Genomic DNA, 21,115 nt, shown 5'->3' with positions numbered 1-21,115 from the left:
CACATGAATTGGTGTGGTGATGCATATGTATACAAGTGTTGACATTAAAAGGACTTGTTGGTCCCGTGAAGGTACATTTAGATTAAATTACATACATAATACTGTAATACAGTCTACAATAAAATATGAAAAATTACACAGACCTCCCCGGCTCCCCTAAGGTTTATTAAAAATATACGGACCTCTTCTATCATTTTAAAATGACCTCCTATAAAAACAAAACCTTGTTGCATGGACCTGTAAACATTAGTCAACAATAGAAGTTACTTATGTCATGTACTTAATATTACTAAAATGCTAACATTACCTTTGTCTTCTTGCTTGTAAAACAAGTGGAAATGTTAAGGCTTGGAAGTTCCATTTTTATGGAAGCAATCCTTCCCCAAAAGTAAGCCTTCATTGCAAGAAAATATTGCTGATTTAGGTATTTCAAGAGGCCACATTGAGGAAGATGACACATTAATGGATCTAGTCACCTTACTGTCACAGGCTTAGAGTTTCGGCACCACTCTAGCTACTTCCATGCGGCACCAAGACGTTACTTCTACTCTTGCAACTACTTGGCCAGCCTAACTCCCGTGCACACCTTAGCCAACACACTCCCCTCGTGCGCTTACTAGTGCAGTGGTGGCCCTCGCCCTCTCCTCACTTAGCTTGCACACTCACACACACTAAGGCACTTAAGTTAGCAAGGAAAGAACACTTCTATTACTTCAAAGAATGCTTTGTACAAGGCTAGCACTCAAACTCTCTACAAGGCTCACAAGACTCACTCCAGGACTTGATAGCTACAAAATGAAGTCTTACTCCTATTTATAGGCATCCCCATCCCTAATGGATGGCTAGGATGCATTCTACCAACGGTGGAGATCGATTCTTTAAAATCTTCTCCCACCTTCTTCACATTTTCATATTTATCTACAAATATCTACAACATTCTAGAACTCTCCATACTACTCCACACAATTCTGGAGAACTCTAGAATATACTACACATAACTAGAATCTTCCACATAACACTAGACAACTCCGGAAGACTCTAAAAACTCCACTTGCCATGCAGTTGCCATGTAGCGTGCGCCTACGTGTCGCCTGCGTAGCGTAACCTCCATAAGCGGGACGTGACATTACGGCCAAACATGAAGTATCGAGATATTGAAGTTTGCTTCTCATATTCGTACCCTCCTGTATGAGAGTTCAAGAGTGCCGAAAGAGGACTCCAATGATATATGATGACGGACCGTGGATCCTCCATTCCTAGCTTCTTATATGCGGTTTCAGGATTGCTGGTAGAGAAATGGAGTGATGATGATCACATGACCATTATGATTTCTTGCCCTTCTCATCTTCTAAAGGTCAAACCCTTGATTAATGGTCGGTAAAAAATCTAGAGTTCGTTTGAGAAAATCAATGTGTTTCTTTGATTTAGATGACAAAAAATATTTTGTTGGTTTGTATGTGTGTCTATATATATATATATTTTGAATCTTTAAACCGGTTTGAGCACATATATTTAATAACAAAATATTAAATAATAAATGTAACTGGTCAATTTTCTGTGAACAAACAAATCAAACCAAACCAAATAAAAATAAAAATACCACATCGATTCCATCTTGAAAAGGATGTTGCAAAGCCCATAATCTAAGATTATCCAAAATACAAGGCATATTGAACTTTTACAAGATTTCACCCAAATTAATTAAATTAACCACCACCATGAACCAAAATCCATAAATCACTTATGATGGTATATTTGCTTTTGTAATGATAAGAAAAATTACTTATGATGACTCAGATAAATAATTCTCCACTTATCTTTATCCAGTTCAATGTGACAAATACACTAACACATAAGACACTCAAATGATCAATATAAGAGCTTGTATGGGATTGCATTTGTAGCCTTCAAAAGGGCGTTGAATTAAAAAAATAGCATTTAGTACCAGTGTTTGGCGAAGAAAAAAAACGTGTTTAATATATAGAAGTTTAATTTAAAAAACGCGTTCTGATGAAGCTACAAATTAGAGCTTCTGAAATTTCATTCTCTGTAATGGTTAGAAACTAATTTTTTTGGACAATCTAACCCGTCTTTAATTATTATAATTACAAGTTTGTTTAGATAAAAAATGTTTAGCTGGACCTCTATCACCATTAAACGTATAGATGCATCATATGAGTCATGGTTTTGATTTGCATATAGGTATATATGCGTCTAACAATTAAATATCATTATTTCGTTAAATTTTATTATAAAATATCATATGTTTAAATGAGGGTAGTTTATTACTTTTTTTTTTTTTTTTTTTTTTTTTTTGGTATCAAATAAAAATTAATATTCGTGTTGTGTATAAATAAATAGTAAAATTAGTAATAAACGTGCTGTAAGCAATATAGTTACCAAACAATTTTAAAATTACTCCAAATATAAAAAATGTTTTATATAATGCATCACTAAATGCCTAACGTATTTTTTATTAACAATACTTTTATGACAGTTCTAATGATAAAAGCAGATTTACCATTACAACAATAACACCGCTTTTACCACTACAACAATATAACACCAAACGGGCTCTAAGTGTATTCATCCATGTAATAGATTGCCCAAATTTATTGATGAATGTGAACAAAATTGTAACTATGACTATTGATGATTTATATCTTCTCTCAAGGAATGACTTGTCCCTGTTAACTTTAATCATTCTTTTATAAATAATGGACACTTGATTCAAATCTTGAATTAACCAATACAAGCACAGTATATGTAAGCAGATAAATAAAAAACTCAGATTTTATTAAAACTAGAGAAGTCAATTACAATTCATGAATGACTTTGTAGAACATACAATCCCGACATTCATATGTACGAGAAAATAACAAGAACAGCAGCAATAAAAACACAAAAGGGATCTACTGTTACAACTTTGAAAGCCAGCTTATTTATGCCCATACAAGGGTTATGGCTTGCAAATTCAATAATTCACTACAAAACCTCAAATTGAATCTTTTAGGAGGTCTGTTATACTTGTGGAAATGGAATGGAAGAAGCAATTCATTTGTCGGCTTGTAGGTCAATCATGACTTGCATTGGGGTTTTTCCTCTTGTGGTGCCATTTTGATGTAGTTCCATGTACCCTTTGTAGGTGATGTGTTTGTGGTATTTGATCTCACTCCTCTCATCCACCAGTGGACTTGCAGGTGCAACTGTGGAGGACAGCGCAGGCCCATTGCCCACGGCTATTGATATCCTCGTTCTTTGTTTATTTGTCACACCTCGATGCTTCAATGTTTTGTACCTTCCATTGCTCAAAATCTAAGATCACAGATATGTTGGTTACGATGGAAGGGGTTAGTACTGACATATATTGGACATTTTGGTTAATATCTTATATATTAAAGTAAAATTATTACATAACAAATATTGGCCTAACCTCCATGTAATCTCCTATGTTGACAACAAAAGACCCTGGCAGGATTCCAACAGATACCCACTCTCCATCATGTTCAACTTGTAAGCCATCAACGTCATTTTGCATCAAAACTGTAAGTCCACCATGATCAGAATGGTCTGGTATCCCAAGTGTTCGGTGTGGCTCTGGACATGGAGCATAATAATTAGAACCAACCACTTGAAAACCTCCTCCAAGTGACTTCTCTATGTAATCACTGTCAAGTCCTAAAGCTTCTGATAATGCACTTGCTATCTTCAGTTGCATCTGCCAAACCTCCTCTATGAATTCCTTGGCTATGTTCCTTCAATTGACAGATTTGGATTAATTTTGGCAATTAATTAAAATCACGAAATTGAAGAATGAAAATTGAGAAAAATGGTTCATTTAAAGATCAATAAATATATACATATATACCTGTAGTTAGAGGGACTGCTAGGCCAAAGATTAGAGCTACTATGATGAGGACGGCCATGACCATGATGCCTCATATAGTCCCTCCATATAGAATACTTGGAGGATGTATGCAGGCTTGTTCCATACCCAGCAGAAGGTAGATTCATTGGATATTCATGTGTATTATATTTCATCTTCTCTTCCCAAGAGAGGTTGAAAAATCCTACTACGGCCTCCAGCATTTCCTCCATTAGAGAGATCTTTATCCCGTGATTAACAACCTGCAATGTTAATTTTTAGTATTTTGGTATATACTTATCAAAGCAAGATATATTAACTTACAAAAGAAACAATATATATATATATATATATATATATATATATATATATATATATATATATATATTAATGTCTAAAACATGCATGTAAACTAATAAACTATATATTACCCCGAAGATTCCCCACTCGGCACAGGCAGAATCGATGGCCTGAATAGTCCTCATTCTAGACTCAGCGGATCCATTGAGACCACTTAAATCGACGACAGGAATTGAAGCATGGCTGACTAATAATGGATTAGTGGTTAATGGCAAAACATATTCTGAAGGTAGGTTGGGTAAGTTAGGCCACATATCAGTAATGTACTTGACGCCCTTTTGGTAATCGCCACTAGTTGGCAGCTCACCGGAAAGAGTCTCGGTTGTGGCCGGAAGTTGACAAGTCATTGAGGTAGTAAGAGCCATGAGATTGAGATTGAGATTGAGATTGAGATTGATTGAATGTAGGTCGTGTAATTAAGACAAATTTGAGTTCATATATATAGCCATTTTTGGTGCATGCCAACAATTGTTTTGTTTATATAATATGCATTTTGAAACAAACAATTGTATGCATACCGCCACATGCTTAATTATCTCTAAAGATTCTCTCCTCTCTCTCCAAACACCCGCCCACCACTTTCAAGAGACATTTAAAAATCCTTCTATTCCAGCACGTGATTAACACAAGTAATAACAAATATATATATATATATATATATATATAATTTCTTAACGCATGTAACCAACATTGATAAAAACAACATCGCTAGAATACATGGTACCGATGGGTAATCACTCATGCCATTGAAGAGTAAGCTCAGATGGTTGGAAGGAGAGCTTGGGTGTTCCAATATTGTGAATAAAATATTGTGCTGATTGATTACCGGCCGTTATTTATAATATACACTTCTGTGAGCAGAACACTCTGCATATGTAGTGTGATTGGAGGGAATTTGTTAACTAACACATGTTTGTGCAACAATTAAGCTGGTACTTGCTAAAAAAACCAAAACAATTAGGCTAGCATATTTTGACTACTTACGAGATATCGAATTATTAATGACAAAATCCTCCAAAGCTGACATATTTTGACTTTGGCTCCTTTTACCCATGAACTCTTATATACCAAAGGCATTTCACAAGCTTTTAGTCCATGGCTGTCTCAGAAACATGAGAGATCGAATTGTCAATGATGAAATCCTGCAAAGCTTTGTGCAGCTTTGAGGGATGTTGTTGGTTCGAATTCATTGGCTTTGAGGTTCCTTGGCGTGGCATGTATGGGACGAGCTAAGCGTAGCGTTCAGTCTCCTATAGCTGTCAAATCTCTGAAATCTGATTCCAAGGAGTAGTTGAACTGCTTTTCCTCATCAAATCAAACATCAAAAGTGCATTCGTCTATAGATGCGAAATGAGTGAAATCTCTGAAATCCGATTCATTGGTTTGTGGCGATGTCAAATGAAATCCATTAAAGAAATACATTCTGCCTGACCTGAATCAGACCTTTAGTAAGCTAAAACTCCCATTGAAGTAAGGGGAAGATCCATCAATATGGATGAGAAGGGGTGACCTTCTAGATGAATTGCCCATTGCTGAATTGTGTTTGCCTTGATTCTCTCTCTCCAAGCACACGCCCGCCACTTTCACCCTACCCGAGACCCACCAACCACTTACGTGTTTAACCACATGGGTATTTATTTTATAAGGGTTTATTTAGTTAAACGAAAATCAATAGGGTCTTTTAGTCCATGGCTGTCTTAGAAAGCGTAACATGAGAGATTGAATTTTTATTTATTTATTTTTTTTTTTAACAATGAAATCTCGCAAAGCTTTGGAACAATGTGATTAGTTTTTATAGTGCTGGAGGTTTTCTAAAACACGTTGGGAACTTATGATCAAAATTTGAAAGTTGTGATTTATTATTATTATTATTATTTTTTAAAAAATTAGCCCTAGTATTTATTAGGATGCACACTACTTGTCAATTAGAAGGAATGATAAAAAATTTAGTTAGTTTTGAATAATATGTTTTCTATTGATTGATTTGGCAATTGTTTTGATAACTCGGTGATTAGTGCCTTCCGTGTATCTTGGAGTGACCGATTTCGACCCTCCACATCTACTAATGTATCATCTAATACTTCTTGTCTTCCCAAAAAAAAAAAAAAAAAAAAGTTAATTGATTTGATATATTTATGTATCAAGGATGACAATCAAATTTCCTAAAGTTGAGGATGAAATCAAGTTAGGGAAAATGGAAAGTCAAATAACAGATTATACAACTATACATCATGCAACAATATGAGAACCTTCTCCAAGTTACTTCTCTATGTAATCACTGTCAAATCCTAAGACTTGTGATATGGCACTTGCTATCTTTGAACCTTTGAAAGATTTGCATTGATTTAGCAAAATGAATCTGAATTAAACTTAATAAAAATGGTTTACGAAAAATTATTTATTAGTGACCAAAACTAAACATAATTACGGTAAAAGTGATCTTAAAGTTCATAAAATTAAAATGAATAGTGACCAAATTTAAAACTTAAATGCTATTAAGTGACCATTTCATGATTTATTACTTAAATATTCGTCCAATAATAAATCATTTTATAATTGGACAAATTTATCATATAGTTCTTTTAATTCACTTGTGGGTTCCTTTTTTCGGTGTGCTCCAAAACTTTGTTGATTACGGTGTCAAAGTGATTAGACTCACACCTGAATTCTTTGGAGGTTTGTGTTCATGAGCCAATCAAATTGGACTAATAACTTGGCTATCAACTATATAAACACAATTATATAAACACAATTATATATATATGTATATATATATTTAGTGATCATATATAACATTCCTATTTCTTAAAGTAGGTAATTCAATAGTTCACCACATGTGGAGGGTCGATTGATTTTTTTAGCGTTCAGGTCTAAGACGATGGTGTCGGTTCTTGTGGTTATCGAGAGAGATTCTATCATTCAGGTCCAAAAAGTGAAAAAAGCTCCATAAGAACCAATTAAATTTATTGAGGATCGACATGTAGATATTCATAAGGGATAAGATCATTTACTTATCCCGAGTAAGTTCTTGTATATACATTGATAGGGAAAAAATAACCCTAAGTTGACCAGCCGCCTACCATTTGGTTCTCTACAACTACCTGGGATAAGATAAAGGCGAGGTGGTTCAGTTTATGGTGATAGAGGAGATCAGTTGAAGATGATAAATCAAATCTCAACTACCGACATTTGCAACGACTAGATTTCGAAAACAACTATAAATAAGGCATAGAGCCACTAAAAAAGGTATGAGAAAAAACTCCTGAGCATTAAATACATAATCAATTGTTCTGTTATACGATTCCAAGCACTAACTTTGTAACAACCCAAATCACTGGATCCGGATCATTAAACGGGTCCTTGCCTGACCCAAAATCATCCAAGGGTAATACGGTCCTTTCACGCTCAGTTTGTATATTAAAGTCCAAAAAGGACAGGATGGTAATTTGCCACAATTCAAATGGTTTGAGACTACTCACAACGTTAATTAGGTGCTAAAGAGTAATTAGGGAAACTAAATGAAAAATATATATGGAATAGGAACCGGTCAACGTATATCCATTGTACGTCAGCTGGTTTGGGTTATGAACAGTGGAAAACCCACTGTCGAGATACCAGTCGACGTATGGGATTTTACGTCGACTGGTTTGGGACGTGCAACATGAAAAGCCCACTGTCAGGATACCGGTCGACGTGTGAGGAAGTTCACGTCGACTGGTTCAGTCATCCGGTCGACGTATGGGATTTCATATCGACCAGTTGGGTTATCCTCACCTAAAATACCACAAGGAATCCGAGATACACCAACTTTGAAAGCCAACCACCCATACCACTACACTCACGTACATATTAAAATACATTCCAATACCTAATACAATAACAACAACCACATTAATAATGTAATTTACAACATGTTACAAAAAAAATACACTAAAGGATTTAGTGTGATTAAAACTTAATTACATTTCCCCAATGGCCATACACAAAATGGACCTAAATACATCACATGCTACAAAATAATACATTTTAAGTTATCACTTTTACAAAATTAGGCCCAATTACAAAAGATAGCAAAAAAAAACATTTTTCTACTCTAAGCTAAAGCAAGGGTGGATTGTCGTCCGCTATTCTTTTCCGTGTCCTAAAAAAATAGTAACAAGTAGAGGAGTGAGCGCAAGGCTCAGTAGAGAATGCCTAAGTGGCATCTTTTTAAGCAAGGTAAGTAATTATATGCCTTACAAACAATGAATAGGAAAACGAGTCGGGGATCATACAAGGGTTCACATGCAACACTTCCAATTTCCATAACCATCGTTTATATTCATATGTAATGAATTGTATAAAATGCTCAATGCACCCATCCACCACATCCACGCCCTCACATGCCCTTCCACTACATCCACACCACCCTCATACCCAAGAACAACATTATACCATGCATATAGAAATGCCCAAATTCAATTACATTATTATTATCATGCCTTCATAATACGATTGATATTTCTAGGGCCTCAACAAGATAATTTGACACTTTTTGCATATTACAACATTCAAGTATTCTCTAGCATATACATTATCAAAAACATCGCAATAACCACATGAGGTGAAATAAATAAATCATTTTATAGAAGCTCAACAACATGTCACTTGCAATTTAAACACAAGATAAACACACAATCACTTAAAACACCTCAAATCACAAATTCACGTACAAACCAAAAACCCTAAAATTAAATCATGCATTTTAACTTCAAATTGACAAGTTAGAGAGGGGGAAAAACATCTAATTAGCTACTACAACTAAGGAATTTGACAATTAGACAAACTTTACATCAAATGGAAGAAAAGTCCCAAATTTTGAAATTCTCCAAACCCTAGCAATATTAGCCTCAATTTGAAGCTCATGCCAAGTTCTCCAACCTCCCTTCTTCCTCTCCTTCAAAATCCACCTTAAACTCTCCAAATCAAAGCCTTTTATTTAGATGATAATAATGTGTGCTTGTGTATGAATATAGAGTGAGATAGAGAAGTGCTAGGGAGAGAGAGAGAGTGATGCACGAAAATGGGGGAGGAGGAAAGTGATGGCTTGATAAAAATCTCAAATTATGGTCATTGGATTGCCATGTGTCAACTTGTGGTTGATCTCTAATTTTGTGTAAAGTTACAATCTTGCCCTCCTTCAAACAATACATTGCCTCATTTTTCCCATAAATATCAACCTCTAATATATAGATATAGATGTATACATATATGTGAGAAAAGTCCATTATGCCCCTTTTTTAAAATGACAAAATCGGGAGAAATTCCCGAGTCCGGAAATCATCCTGACACCTGAAAAATTCTAAAAAATGATACCGTCACTTCTAATTAACTTAAAATAATTGAAATTATATTTCTAAAACCCTCGACTCAAGAAAATGATCAAAACGCCCCTTGAGGCCCGTGTTGCATGCAAAATGAGGTAGGGATTAAAATAATCCAGAAAATCAAATAAATTTCAGAAATAGAAAATAGGGAAAATCGGTAACATTACAAACTTGATAATCAGAGGGTCCTCGACCAGCATTCCACCGGTACCATCTGTAACGATCCAACTAGATACCAAAATAATAATAAAAATATAAAATTTCGGCATGACCTTTGCAGAAAAAGTCCATCTACGACCTGTTGAAATACAAAAAAAAAAAATGATGCAATGGCGTCACTGGGCCTTAAAGATAACCTATCCTGTCCCAACGCACAATACAGATATTATATGACATTTCTTAAATGACTACATACATACAAAAAATTCTCGTTCCTCCATCTCATCCAAACAAGGAACGTAATTAAGTTACATCAAGTTACAGTCCGTAAAATGTAGTCAGAATTTAAAAGTCCATAGCTTACAACATTGTACCAATTAAACTAAAGTTTATCAAAATAGTTAAGATTACATTTACAAAATATTAGAGTTCTAATACGAAAGATAACAAAATAAAATAGGTCTCCATGTTTGTCTAAAATTGTGGTGGATCGTCGTCCGCCACCTCTTTTCCGTGTCCTGAAAAATGTTAAAAATAATAAGGTGAGCATAAGCTCAGTAGAAAGTTTCGAAGACACTCTTCTTATATCCCCGTGAATCCATACAATGAATAGATAAAAGTGAACGGGATCATGCCATAGGGAAATGCACATTCTCAACACAATAACAAGTATGTAACAAATATCAACCAATCACGAGTTTACAACAATGTCATGAAGTGCAATGTAATGCAAATGTCACTCCCTATTTTCTGAAGCATTTCCGTTTCAACTTCTAAACCGTCAGCGTAATCCGACCCAAGGCACATTCAAGGCGTCACGAATAAAGAGTTGACTAACTATCCACGACCACAAGGCACTTCCAAAGCGTCGCATCTGACCTAGTTACCTTAACTATACTCCCTTCTAGACTACACTAACAACACGGACCGCTAGACGCCTCCTAGGCGTCCGGTTTTCGCAAATTCCTTTGAAAGAAAAAAAAATATATTTTTCCCAATAACAAATTCATTTATTTTAAAACATTTTTCCCCATTTTCCTTTCCCAATGGATGCATGAATGCTTCATGCTTCATTTCATCAATTCAACCATAAAGTTCCCACATATTTTTTCAAATAAATTAATAAATTACCAAAAATACACAACTCATATTCTCATTCCACATTTTGCTAGCAATTTAAATATGAAATTCACAAATTTATTTCCCTAATTATAACATAAATTTTCATAGCAATTGATATCATGAAACAAACCAACACTAAGCATGCTTCTTTATAAGTTAAAAATCATCACTCTAATGAGCCCAATTAACACATAACACACATTTATCACCATCAATGTAAATAACCCTAACTAATATAATCACAAAAAATTAAAATTAAGCATGCTTAAAGTCAAATTAAAGGGAAAAATTCACAAGAAATCCAAGAATTAGTGGATTAGAGCACCCCTACCTCAAATGAGAAAAAAACCCCAAAATAGGTCTCAAATTCGAAATCCCTAGAGAGCACTAAAGTTGAAATTGCTGGTACCCATGCGTAGATCTTGCCGTGCTCTCCGACTTTGCTTCACAAGATTTTACCAAATTCCAATTGGTGAGGGTGAGATCAAAGCTTAAAATTGCAAAAAGAGAAAAAAAAGAAAAAGAAAAGAAATGCTGAAAGAGACTTGATGCAGAGAGAGAGATGAATAAATGGGTTTGTATAGTGACTCTTAAGTCATTTACATTGACTTAAAACTCATGCGAGCCCCATAGGTAAGTGAATAAATATTTATTAAACTTTAACATATATATATATATATATATATATATATATATATATAAACATTACACCATCCGAGATGAATTTATCTCCATTATTTTGCAGGGAAATGTTGTCGTTTTGGGTCGGGCATATTTTCGTATCAATAGATGGCACCGATAGTAACTCTGACGCGATTCGGCCCAAGACGGAAGGAGAAACAAATCGACATGTTTTCAATCATAAAAACCGTCTGAAAAAACATTCTGGCATTCAAAAATCATAAAGTGTCGCAGTGCCGGAACAAAAGGTCCCCCTTTCCTATGGAAGGACGGGTCTTCACATCAAGGTCCCCCATCGGGCAAAACGATAAATCAATCCTGATGCACTAGGCCGGAAAACGTCTGGTCTTTCTCTCGCCTACTAGTACTTAGTTTCCCGTAATACCAAGGCCTGGCCATCGAAGACTAAAGTTTAGTTGTCCAAGACTATGGTCTGCTCATTCCACACCTATGTAACCTGGTGGGTCTATACCTAGGCCTCTACCAACAAGGGGGTCTCTACCAGCCAAAAAAACCTTTACCAACAAGAAGGTCTCTACCTACCGAGGCCTCTACCGCCAAGGGCATCCATACTAACAGTAAGGTCTTACTACTCCATCTGTCTATGGAATCAGGGTGGCCTTATACCCCAGAATGTGTCTTAAGGCTATCATGTCTAAGGAGGTCCTTACATCCATGGATGTCTCTCAAGAGTCCCATATCCAATGAGGATTTTATACCCAAGGAAATTTTTATGTCCAGGGCGTTCCTTATACCCAATGAAGTATTCATATAGCGGTCACCAGGCCATCGTCGGTCTAGAAGATCAGGTTGTGTCTTACAGAATGGTTCCCATTCAAGATCCCCTAGTTTATCATACTGGGGGCAGAGCAGTAAATCACGTGATAACAATCAGTCACGATAGTAATGTGCATATGATGGTAAAATCCAAAAGCTCGGCGTATCAACCTTGGTACACAAAGCTAGTCAAAGCCAGGTCCCATCCACATCAAGCTTGGCGGGTCTCAGCCACATCGAGTCAAGCAAATTCTATCTATATTATCTTACAAAGCTAGACAGGTTTTTCTATACCAAGCTTGCGGGTTTTATTCATACTAAGCCTGATTTTAAACCCAAGTAGAAGATCCATAGCCTCAAGGCTATGAGATTTCAGAACATGTTCTCAAAAGAAGGCTGGTCCGAGGAAGGCCATAATTGTGAAAGGCCATTCGGCCCGGTTAATCTTGGTAAAATGTGCAAATAGGTGCACTCTACCCCGTCGAATAGTATGACTAACATCTCAAAGATAGTTGCAGAGAAGTTAAAGCCAATATCAGGCCCATGTTATTGGTGTCAGTACTTTATTCGAGGAAAAGAGGACAAATGATTTAATTTACGACTTCATGAAAGCAACCTCAAACACAAACAATACTCGGGATGAATCTCAAAAAAAAAAAATAAAAAAATAAAAAAAAGAACAATTCCCTTATTAAAAGGCAAGCTTATAAGCTCGAGCAAAACATCCCCTTATTAAAGGGGAGAACTAGTTGAAGCTTGTAAGAACGAACACTTTTATTAAAAGGGCTAGCTGAGTGAAGCACGAAAAAATTAAACCCTTTATTAAAAGGACGGGCTGGGTGAAGCTCGAAATTATTATTCCCCTTATCAACAGGACAAGCTGAGTGAAGCTTGAACCTATTACAAACCCCTTACTTAAGACTACCCTTATTAAAGGGTTGAGATTATAATAATCAAATAACCTAAGACAAAGCATAAAAAAAGAGAGCGTTTCCCAAACATAAAATTAGTAAGGTTTGTAAGGAACATGACCACAGGTCAAACACATTTCTAAAAGGGAATGACCCAACAGTGCACAATAACTAGCTTTCCAAGAGGAAAATCTCATCCATACCAGGGCCTAGCCTATAAAGGTTTAGTTATCCAAATCCAATGCCTAATTGGTAAGGCATGCAAAATGGCCCGATCATCCAAGACAAAAGCATGGTCACTCAAGACAAAAAAAAGTTATTGTTCACCTCGAGAATTATAGAATTGTTCACCTTGGGAATCATGCCTGGGGTAAAAAATCTCAAAAGTTACTATTTACCTCGGGAATTGTACCCGAGGTAGAACTATCCACCTCAGGAATCATGCTCGGGGTTAAAAAAAAAAATCATGTCCTAGTCCATTCTAAAAAAGGAAATATGGGACTACTAAAAGGGAAAAAAATAACCATAAGTTGACCAACCGCCTACTGACGATTTTAGAATTATGGATATTGTCGTTGTTCTTCTACACTTCGTGCAAAAATAATAAAACCTGCATAGGCTAAACTAAAATTGTATAGAATAAGAAATGTCTAACCACACATTTAAGATTAGAACTCTGAACTAAATTTCAAAACTAAAATTTTAAGGGAAGGAAAAAGAACTTTTAAAATAATTTTTAATTTTTGAATAATGAAAATAAATAAAAATAAGATTAAACAATTTTTTATCAAATAATGAAAAAGCCTCGAGGGATAAGGTGTTTAAGCTAGGGGTACAACTTGGGTTGGGTAACTATGATACCCCTAGATTTTTGAATGTGGGTTGGCCAGGCCCACACCCGAATACCCGTGGATATCAAAAGCAAATCGGCAATAATCGAACACATAGTACAAAAGAATAAATAAGAATAAATAATTTGCTGAAAGAAAACTAAAATAGTAATCCAATAATTCCTCAGAATAAATTCTTATAAAAAAATAAAAATCATTCTGATATAATTAATCTTCCATTATTATAACTCGGGAATCCGTACTGGTGTGGTCCCCTAAAAAATCCCAACATATCAAGTGACAATAATAACTATCTACATCATAATACTGAAACATAAAGGAAACTCCTATGTAGAAAATCCGAAAGAATGAAGTAGATGATCCCTGCTCAGCACGAACAATCCGTACTCCTGACGAACACCTGAAAAATAATGGTAGATTAAGCCCACAAACAAGTTCTACTCTATTACAGTTCAAGCAGAGATTCGATACACGTATACATCATAATCAATCCAACAATAACTAGTAGTCCGTATATATACACACACACACACACACACACACACACACCCTAAACGAACCTCACTAGACTATAGGGTTGCCTCAACCTGAATAGTAGGCAACATGCAAAACGCACATATAGTGGGCATGAGTACCTAGACCTACGAGGGCACACAATTACACTATATCTAGTTACACATCCCTGACGATATACGCGCCCTAACCACTGATCCTGAGACTCAAGCTTATATCATGGTACCATAAGTATATATATAAAATCCAGTAACCATCCTATCTAGTATAAAGTAATCCTCTATAAGTCATTCAACTTATTCAGTTAATTCTGACTTGAATATAAGTAGGACTTAATATTTTAGTTAATCAATTCCCTTATACAAAATAGGTAGGACTTAACTGATAAGTTAATCTGTCCCTAAAGTGCCACCATCCTATACTGGTGCACTACATCCACATAATCTAATAATCGATGTAACAAATAAAATAATAAATCAATTAATCCAACAATTAATATAATAATAGAATATCATGCTATCAAAAAATAGGAATAACTTAATAAACCTTTTGTAACGACCCGAACCCGAGGCTCCGAATCGCTAACCGGGTTCTTATCCGAACCCGAGGTCAACTAAGGACACTACTGTCTTTTCCTACGTCATTATATAATATACATGTCATCCTAAGGTTTTTTTAAAAAATAGTAATAGCAATAATAATAAATTGAGATCATAACTACAAAATATGTTAAAATAGACTACTAACCCATCGAATCCTGTAGAGGAGCGTCGTCCGCCACTTCCCTTCCATGTCCTGAAAAATGTTAATAATAAAGGGGTGAGCATAAGCTCAGTAGGAAGTGTCTAAGACACACTTTTTATAACCCCGTGAATCCACACAAAGAACAGGTAAAAGGAAACGGAATCATACCATGGGGATTACATATCAAGAACCACAACAACAAGTATATATAACAAATGTCATCAAATCCCAAATACATCATAAATGCTAATGAAATGCAATGTCATGCAAATGTCGCTCCCCATTCCGAAACATCTCCGTTTCAACTTCCAAACCATTAATGTAATTCGACTCATAGCACCCTTATGGCGTCACGAGGAAAGGGTTGGCTAACCATCTACGACCACAAGGCACCTCCAGGGTGTCGCATCCGGCCTAGTTAGCTTAACTAAAGGAAGACCGGCTAACCATCCACGACCTCAAGGCATATCCAAGGAGTCACATCTGTTTTGGTTAGCTCAACCATACTCCCCTCTAGATTACACTAACACCATAGACCACTAGATGCCTCCTAGACGTCCGGTTTTTGCAAACATTTTTAGAAAACTTTTTCCCAAAAGCAAGTTTTGATTATTTTAAAACATTTTTTTTCCTTCTCTTTTCCCAAATGGATGCATGAATGTTTCATGCTTAATTTCGTTAAATCAACCAAAAAACTTTCACACATATTATTTAAAGTAAATTTAAAAAAAAATCCATAATTCATGCTTCACAATTTGCCGTAATCTCATAAAATTCATTCTTACAATATACCATGCTTAACAAGGAAATTCCACCAGAATATAACATGCTTACTAACGCCCAAAATTTCAGCAACTAAAAATGTAGGATTAAAAAAAACACAACCATTTAAGCATAATTCTCAATTAAAATTTAACAACTATAAACTCACAAATCACTTTTACATGCAAGCTCGCATGGCAACATTTATATACAACACTATAGCAATTAATTAAAGAACTACCCCCAATTTTTAGCATGTTATACATCAAATACAAGAAGATAAGTCACAAGAATCAAAGATTTAGTGGATTAGAACACCTCTACCTCTTAGGATGCAAAACCCCCAATTTTACCCACTCCAAGCCCTAGAATTCAAAATTCCCAAGTGCACCAAACAAGAAATTGCTCCGATCAGCTTATAGATCTCGCCATGAGCTTCAATTTACCGCAAACGGCACTAAAAAATGCCAAGTATTGAAGGAGTAATCAAGAATTGAAGATTGGAAGCCAAAAGAAAAAAGAAAAATCTAAAATGAGGGGGCAGAGAGAGACCAGCGGGAGGGGAAGAAAATAAGAAAAAAAAATGGAGACCAAGATGTGGTCTCATGACCACTTAAAAAGGGGCTGTGGCTCTTACCAATTTTTTTTTTTCTTTTTTCCATTTAATACATATATATATATATATATATATATATATATATATATATATATATATATATATAAAAGTCAAAACATTACATTCTCTCCAACTTTAAAAGATTTCGTCCCTGAAATCTACATTCCTTAAAGAAGGAGGTCCACAACCACACACCTTTCCGAGAAACACTTCATCAAATTGCAGGACTAAGAGTTCAACAACCTTATTGCCTTTGACACCAGACGCTAATAGGCAATCACACACCACCGCCACTAAAACTCAATGCTCACCACCCTATGAGGTACTCATCACTAACAACATCATAACACAAAACCGTCAGATTCTACACCCGACTCAAAACGGACATTGATCCACTCTGCACTGCCACACAAGGCATTTGAAGTCAGAAAGAAGAACTGTCACAAGACCCCTGAATATGACAACATCCGATCTCAACTCATCCTTTAAAGGACACACAAAATCCTAGACCAGGAACCTTGTCCATCTCATAACCAAGCTCAACTCAAATCTGCACATTCATGTCAGACCAAACACTTGCCATCTAATACATAGCTATACCATCGCATTACGGTACAAGCGACCACCAACCGCACCAAGTGGCAATCACTAAACTTATCATCCTCAAGTTGACTAAAATAAGTATATACCAAAATACTAAAAATTAACATTGCAGGTTGTTAATCACGGGATAAAGATCTCTCTAATGGAGGAAATGCTGGAGGCCGTAGTAGGATTTTTCAACCTCTCTTGGGAAGAGAAGATGAAATATAATACAAATGAATATCCAATGAATCTACCATCTGCTGGGTATGGAACAAGAATACATACATCCTCTAAATATTCTATATGGAGGGACTATATAAGGCATCATGGTCATGGCCGTCCTCATCAAAGTAGCTCTAATCTTTGGCCTATCAGTCCCTCTAACTACAGGTATATATGTATATATATATATATATATAGATCTTTAAACGAATCATTTTTCTCAATTTTCATTCTTCAAATTCGTGATTTTAATTAATTGCCAAAATTAATCCAAATCTGTCAATTGAAGGAACATAGCCAAGGAATTCATAGAGGAGGTTTAGCAGATGTAACTGAAGATAGCAAGTGCATTATCAGAAGCTTTAGGACTTGACAGTGATTATAAAGAAGTCACTTGGAGGAGGTTTTCAAGTGGTTGGTTCTAATTATTATGCTCCATGTCCAGAGCCACACCGAACACTTGGGATACCAAACCATTTTGATCATGGTGGACTTACAGTTTTGATGCAAAATAATGTTGATGGCTTACAAGTTGAACATGATGGAGAGTGGGTATCTATTGGAATCGTGCCAACATAGGAGATTACATGGAGGTTAGTCCAATATATAAGATATTAATCAATATGTCCAATATATGTCAGTACTAACCCCTTCCATCATAACCAACATTTCTGTGATCTTAGATTTTGAGCAATGGAAGGTACAAAACATTGAAGCATCGAGGTGTGACAAATAAACAAAGAATGAGGATATCAATAGCCGTGGGCAATGGGCCTATGCTGACCTCCATAGTTGCACCTGCAAGTCCACTGGTGGATAAGAAGAGTGAGATCAAATACCATAAACACATCACCTACAAAGGGTACATGGAACTACATCAAAATGGCACCACAAGAGGAAAAACCCTGTAATACTCCTGATTTTAAAAAGGATAGTCTCGATATTATTTTAGTTATTTTAATTACATTTTTAATTGTTTATTTGATTTCTTGGCTAATTGTTTACTTGTTTAATTGATTTGATTATTCATGTGTTAATTGAAATTTTTATTTAAATTAAATTCTGTGCTAAAATTATGTGTATTCGATTTCTTTGTTTAAATTACATTATATTTGTTTAGAAATTTAATTATTTTATTTTTATTTTTATTTTATTTTATTTTTTTAGGGAATTGGATATGGATAGTAGTAATGGACCAACCAATTGGGTCCATGGACTACTTGGATAAGGGGTTTAATGGGTACGGTTAATTACCCATGGATAGTTGTATATGTATATATAATAAATAAATAAATAAATAAATATATATATATAAGGAAAGTCCTTTAGTAATAATCTGATGTATATTTATATATTATATATAAAAAGGAATATACATAGATTATACGTAACATATATTTTAGTTACCTTTTTAGTATTTAATTTTTTTTTTTTTATTAGTTTGACTTCGATTGGAAAAAGGAGTAGGGTTATTATTTAGCCTATAAATATATAATTATAGGGTTAGAAAAGGGGTTAGAAATATATCACGTAATATATTTTAGAGAGAGAAAGAAGGAAGAAGAAGGAAGAGAAAGAGGAAGAAAGAGGTTAGGGTTTTTATCAAATCTCTAAAGACAAGTTTTAATTCTTCTCTTCTCCTTTGATTCATACCTTATACATGCTAGATTAATTTTAGGTTCTTTGAATAAATTAATTGGATCAAATTACATGGATTGATTTGGAAATTTTAGTTCATGTTTTAATAATGGGTTTTAATTATTTTCTTCTGCCTACATTGTTGGTGGCCTTGGTTTTAATTTAATTTATTTTATTTTAAAATGACTTATGTTAGCATGAATTAGTGGTGTGTTTAAATATAAAATTAAATTTTTTTTCTACATAAAGCATGCACACGAAACGAGGAGGTCAATACAATGGTGAAGAAAAATAATAAAATTAATTAAATAAAGAATTTTGCCATGCATAAGTTTGTATACATGTGAGTAAAGTCAAATTAATGGTACTTTACAAGCTAGGCACGCCGAACGAGGCAAGCTAGAAAGTGGCATTAATTAGATTATGGTAATTCATAAAATAGTAATTGAAATAAAAATTTTTCATTCTTCATAAAGGCACGCCGAACGAGAAAGGAAGGAAAAAGTCAAAAGACTTTATTAATGCATCAGTTTGCTATTTGTAATTTAAATTTAGTTTTCTCCCTAAGGCATACACGCCACACGAGAAAGAAAAATGTAACATTTAACAAATAGTTATGGTTAGGTGGGTAAGAATGAATCTTGTATACATGAAAATAATAATAATAATAATAATTGGTTATGCATTAAATATTTTTAAATGTTATTTTGATTAATGCAAGAATATTAAATTAGTATTTGTTATTTTTGAGTGATGGATCTGTATTAAATATTTATTTAATTTAAATAGATTTATTAAAAATTGGGTTGCATGATTTAAAGTAATCATGCTAAGTATGAAATTTAATTGAAAAAGATTAAAGTAATTAAATAGGGTTGGGTTAAATTATTTAAATCAATTATTTGGATTTAAATGAATTTAACCAGGCTGTGGAGGAATATAATTAATTGAGATGTATGTTAATTTCTTATGAGGTAAATTAATTGCATGATACTTAGAATTGTTATTTTTGCTCAATTAAATGTAAAAGATGTATATATGATTTATATCATATTTGTGTGGATTATTAGATGTAGATGTTGTTTGCATCTTTATATGAATATGGAAACCTTTACGTGGTTTTATTGTGGATTAATGCACCATTATGGGATGGGGGCATATAAGGGAATGGATTAACTAATAAAGTTAAGTCCTACTTATTTTCCTGTCAGGTCAACGGAATAGTTGGATGACATATTATTAAAGTAATATTTAGATAGTTTTTTTTGATGGTTAGATATGACAGATTTTACATATATAATTATACACCATGATATGAGCTTATGTCTTAGGATTAGTGGTTAGGGTGCGTATATTGCTAGGGATATGTAGCTAGATATAGTGTAGTTGTGTATCCTGATAGGTCTAGGTACTCATGCCTACTATATGTGCATTTTGCATGATTCAGGTTGAGACAACTCTATAGTCTAGTGAGATTCCTTTAGTGTGTATATATCTATATATGGACTGTTTAGTTATTGTTAAATTAATTAGGATGTGTACATGTATCGGGTCTCTGTTTGGGATGTAATAGATTAGAATTTGTTTGTGGGTCTAACCTACCTTTATTTTTCAAGTGTTCGTCAGTTCCAATCTTGGAGATTGTTTCGTGCCAAGTAGAGACAATCATTCACTCTTCCTACTCTACGTAGGACTCTTCTTCATGTTTTAGTTATTGGATTTATTTCAGTTTAGTTATTACAGTTAGGATATTATTAGGGGTCCACAGTATGTATTCCCGAGTTGTAATCTAAATAATTACTGGTATCAGAGGATTGGAGGATTTTATTATGGGATTTTTAATTATTATTTATTTGAGGATTATTAATTAAGTGATGATTTATTATTTAGTTCCCTTCAGCTTATTATTTATTTATTATTATTTTTGTATTCAAATGTTTGTT

The 21,115-nt window shown here is 34.5% G+C and overlaps 1 protein-coding gene across 1 annotated transcript; it reads right to left on the bottom strand.

Annotated features, from left to right (window-relative positions):
* Nucleotides 1-3,054: 3,054 nt before the first annotated feature.
* Nucleotides 3,055-4,572, bottom strand: LOC132314666 (protein DOWNY MILDEW RESISTANCE 6-like). The gene is made up of 4 exons (XM_059813498.1): nucleotides 4,297-4,572; nucleotides 3,869-4,128; nucleotides 3,434-3,755; nucleotides 3,055-3,315 (listed from the first exon to the last, which is right to left on the bottom strand). The coding sequence occupies exons 1-4, from the start codon at nucleotides 4,570-4,572 to the stop codon at nucleotides 3,055-3,057; spliced, it is 1,119 nt and encodes a 372-aa protein (XP_059669481.1).
* Between the last annotated feature and the right edge of the window lie 16,543 nt (nucleotides 4,573-21,115).

This window comes from Cornus florida, unplaced genomic scaffold, assembly GCF_030987335.1.
Source record: "Cornus florida cultivar Cherokee Brave unplaced genomic scaffold, ASM3098733v1 CherokeeBrave_3.0.0_Hap2_Chr06, whole genome shotgun sequence".
Classification (NCBI taxonomy): domain Eukaryota; kingdom Viridiplantae; phylum Streptophyta; class Magnoliopsida; order Cornales; family Cornaceae; genus Cornus; species Cornus florida.
The sequence above is the reverse complement of the archived record's forward strand: the minus strand, read 5'-3'. Positions and strand labels throughout refer to the sequence as shown.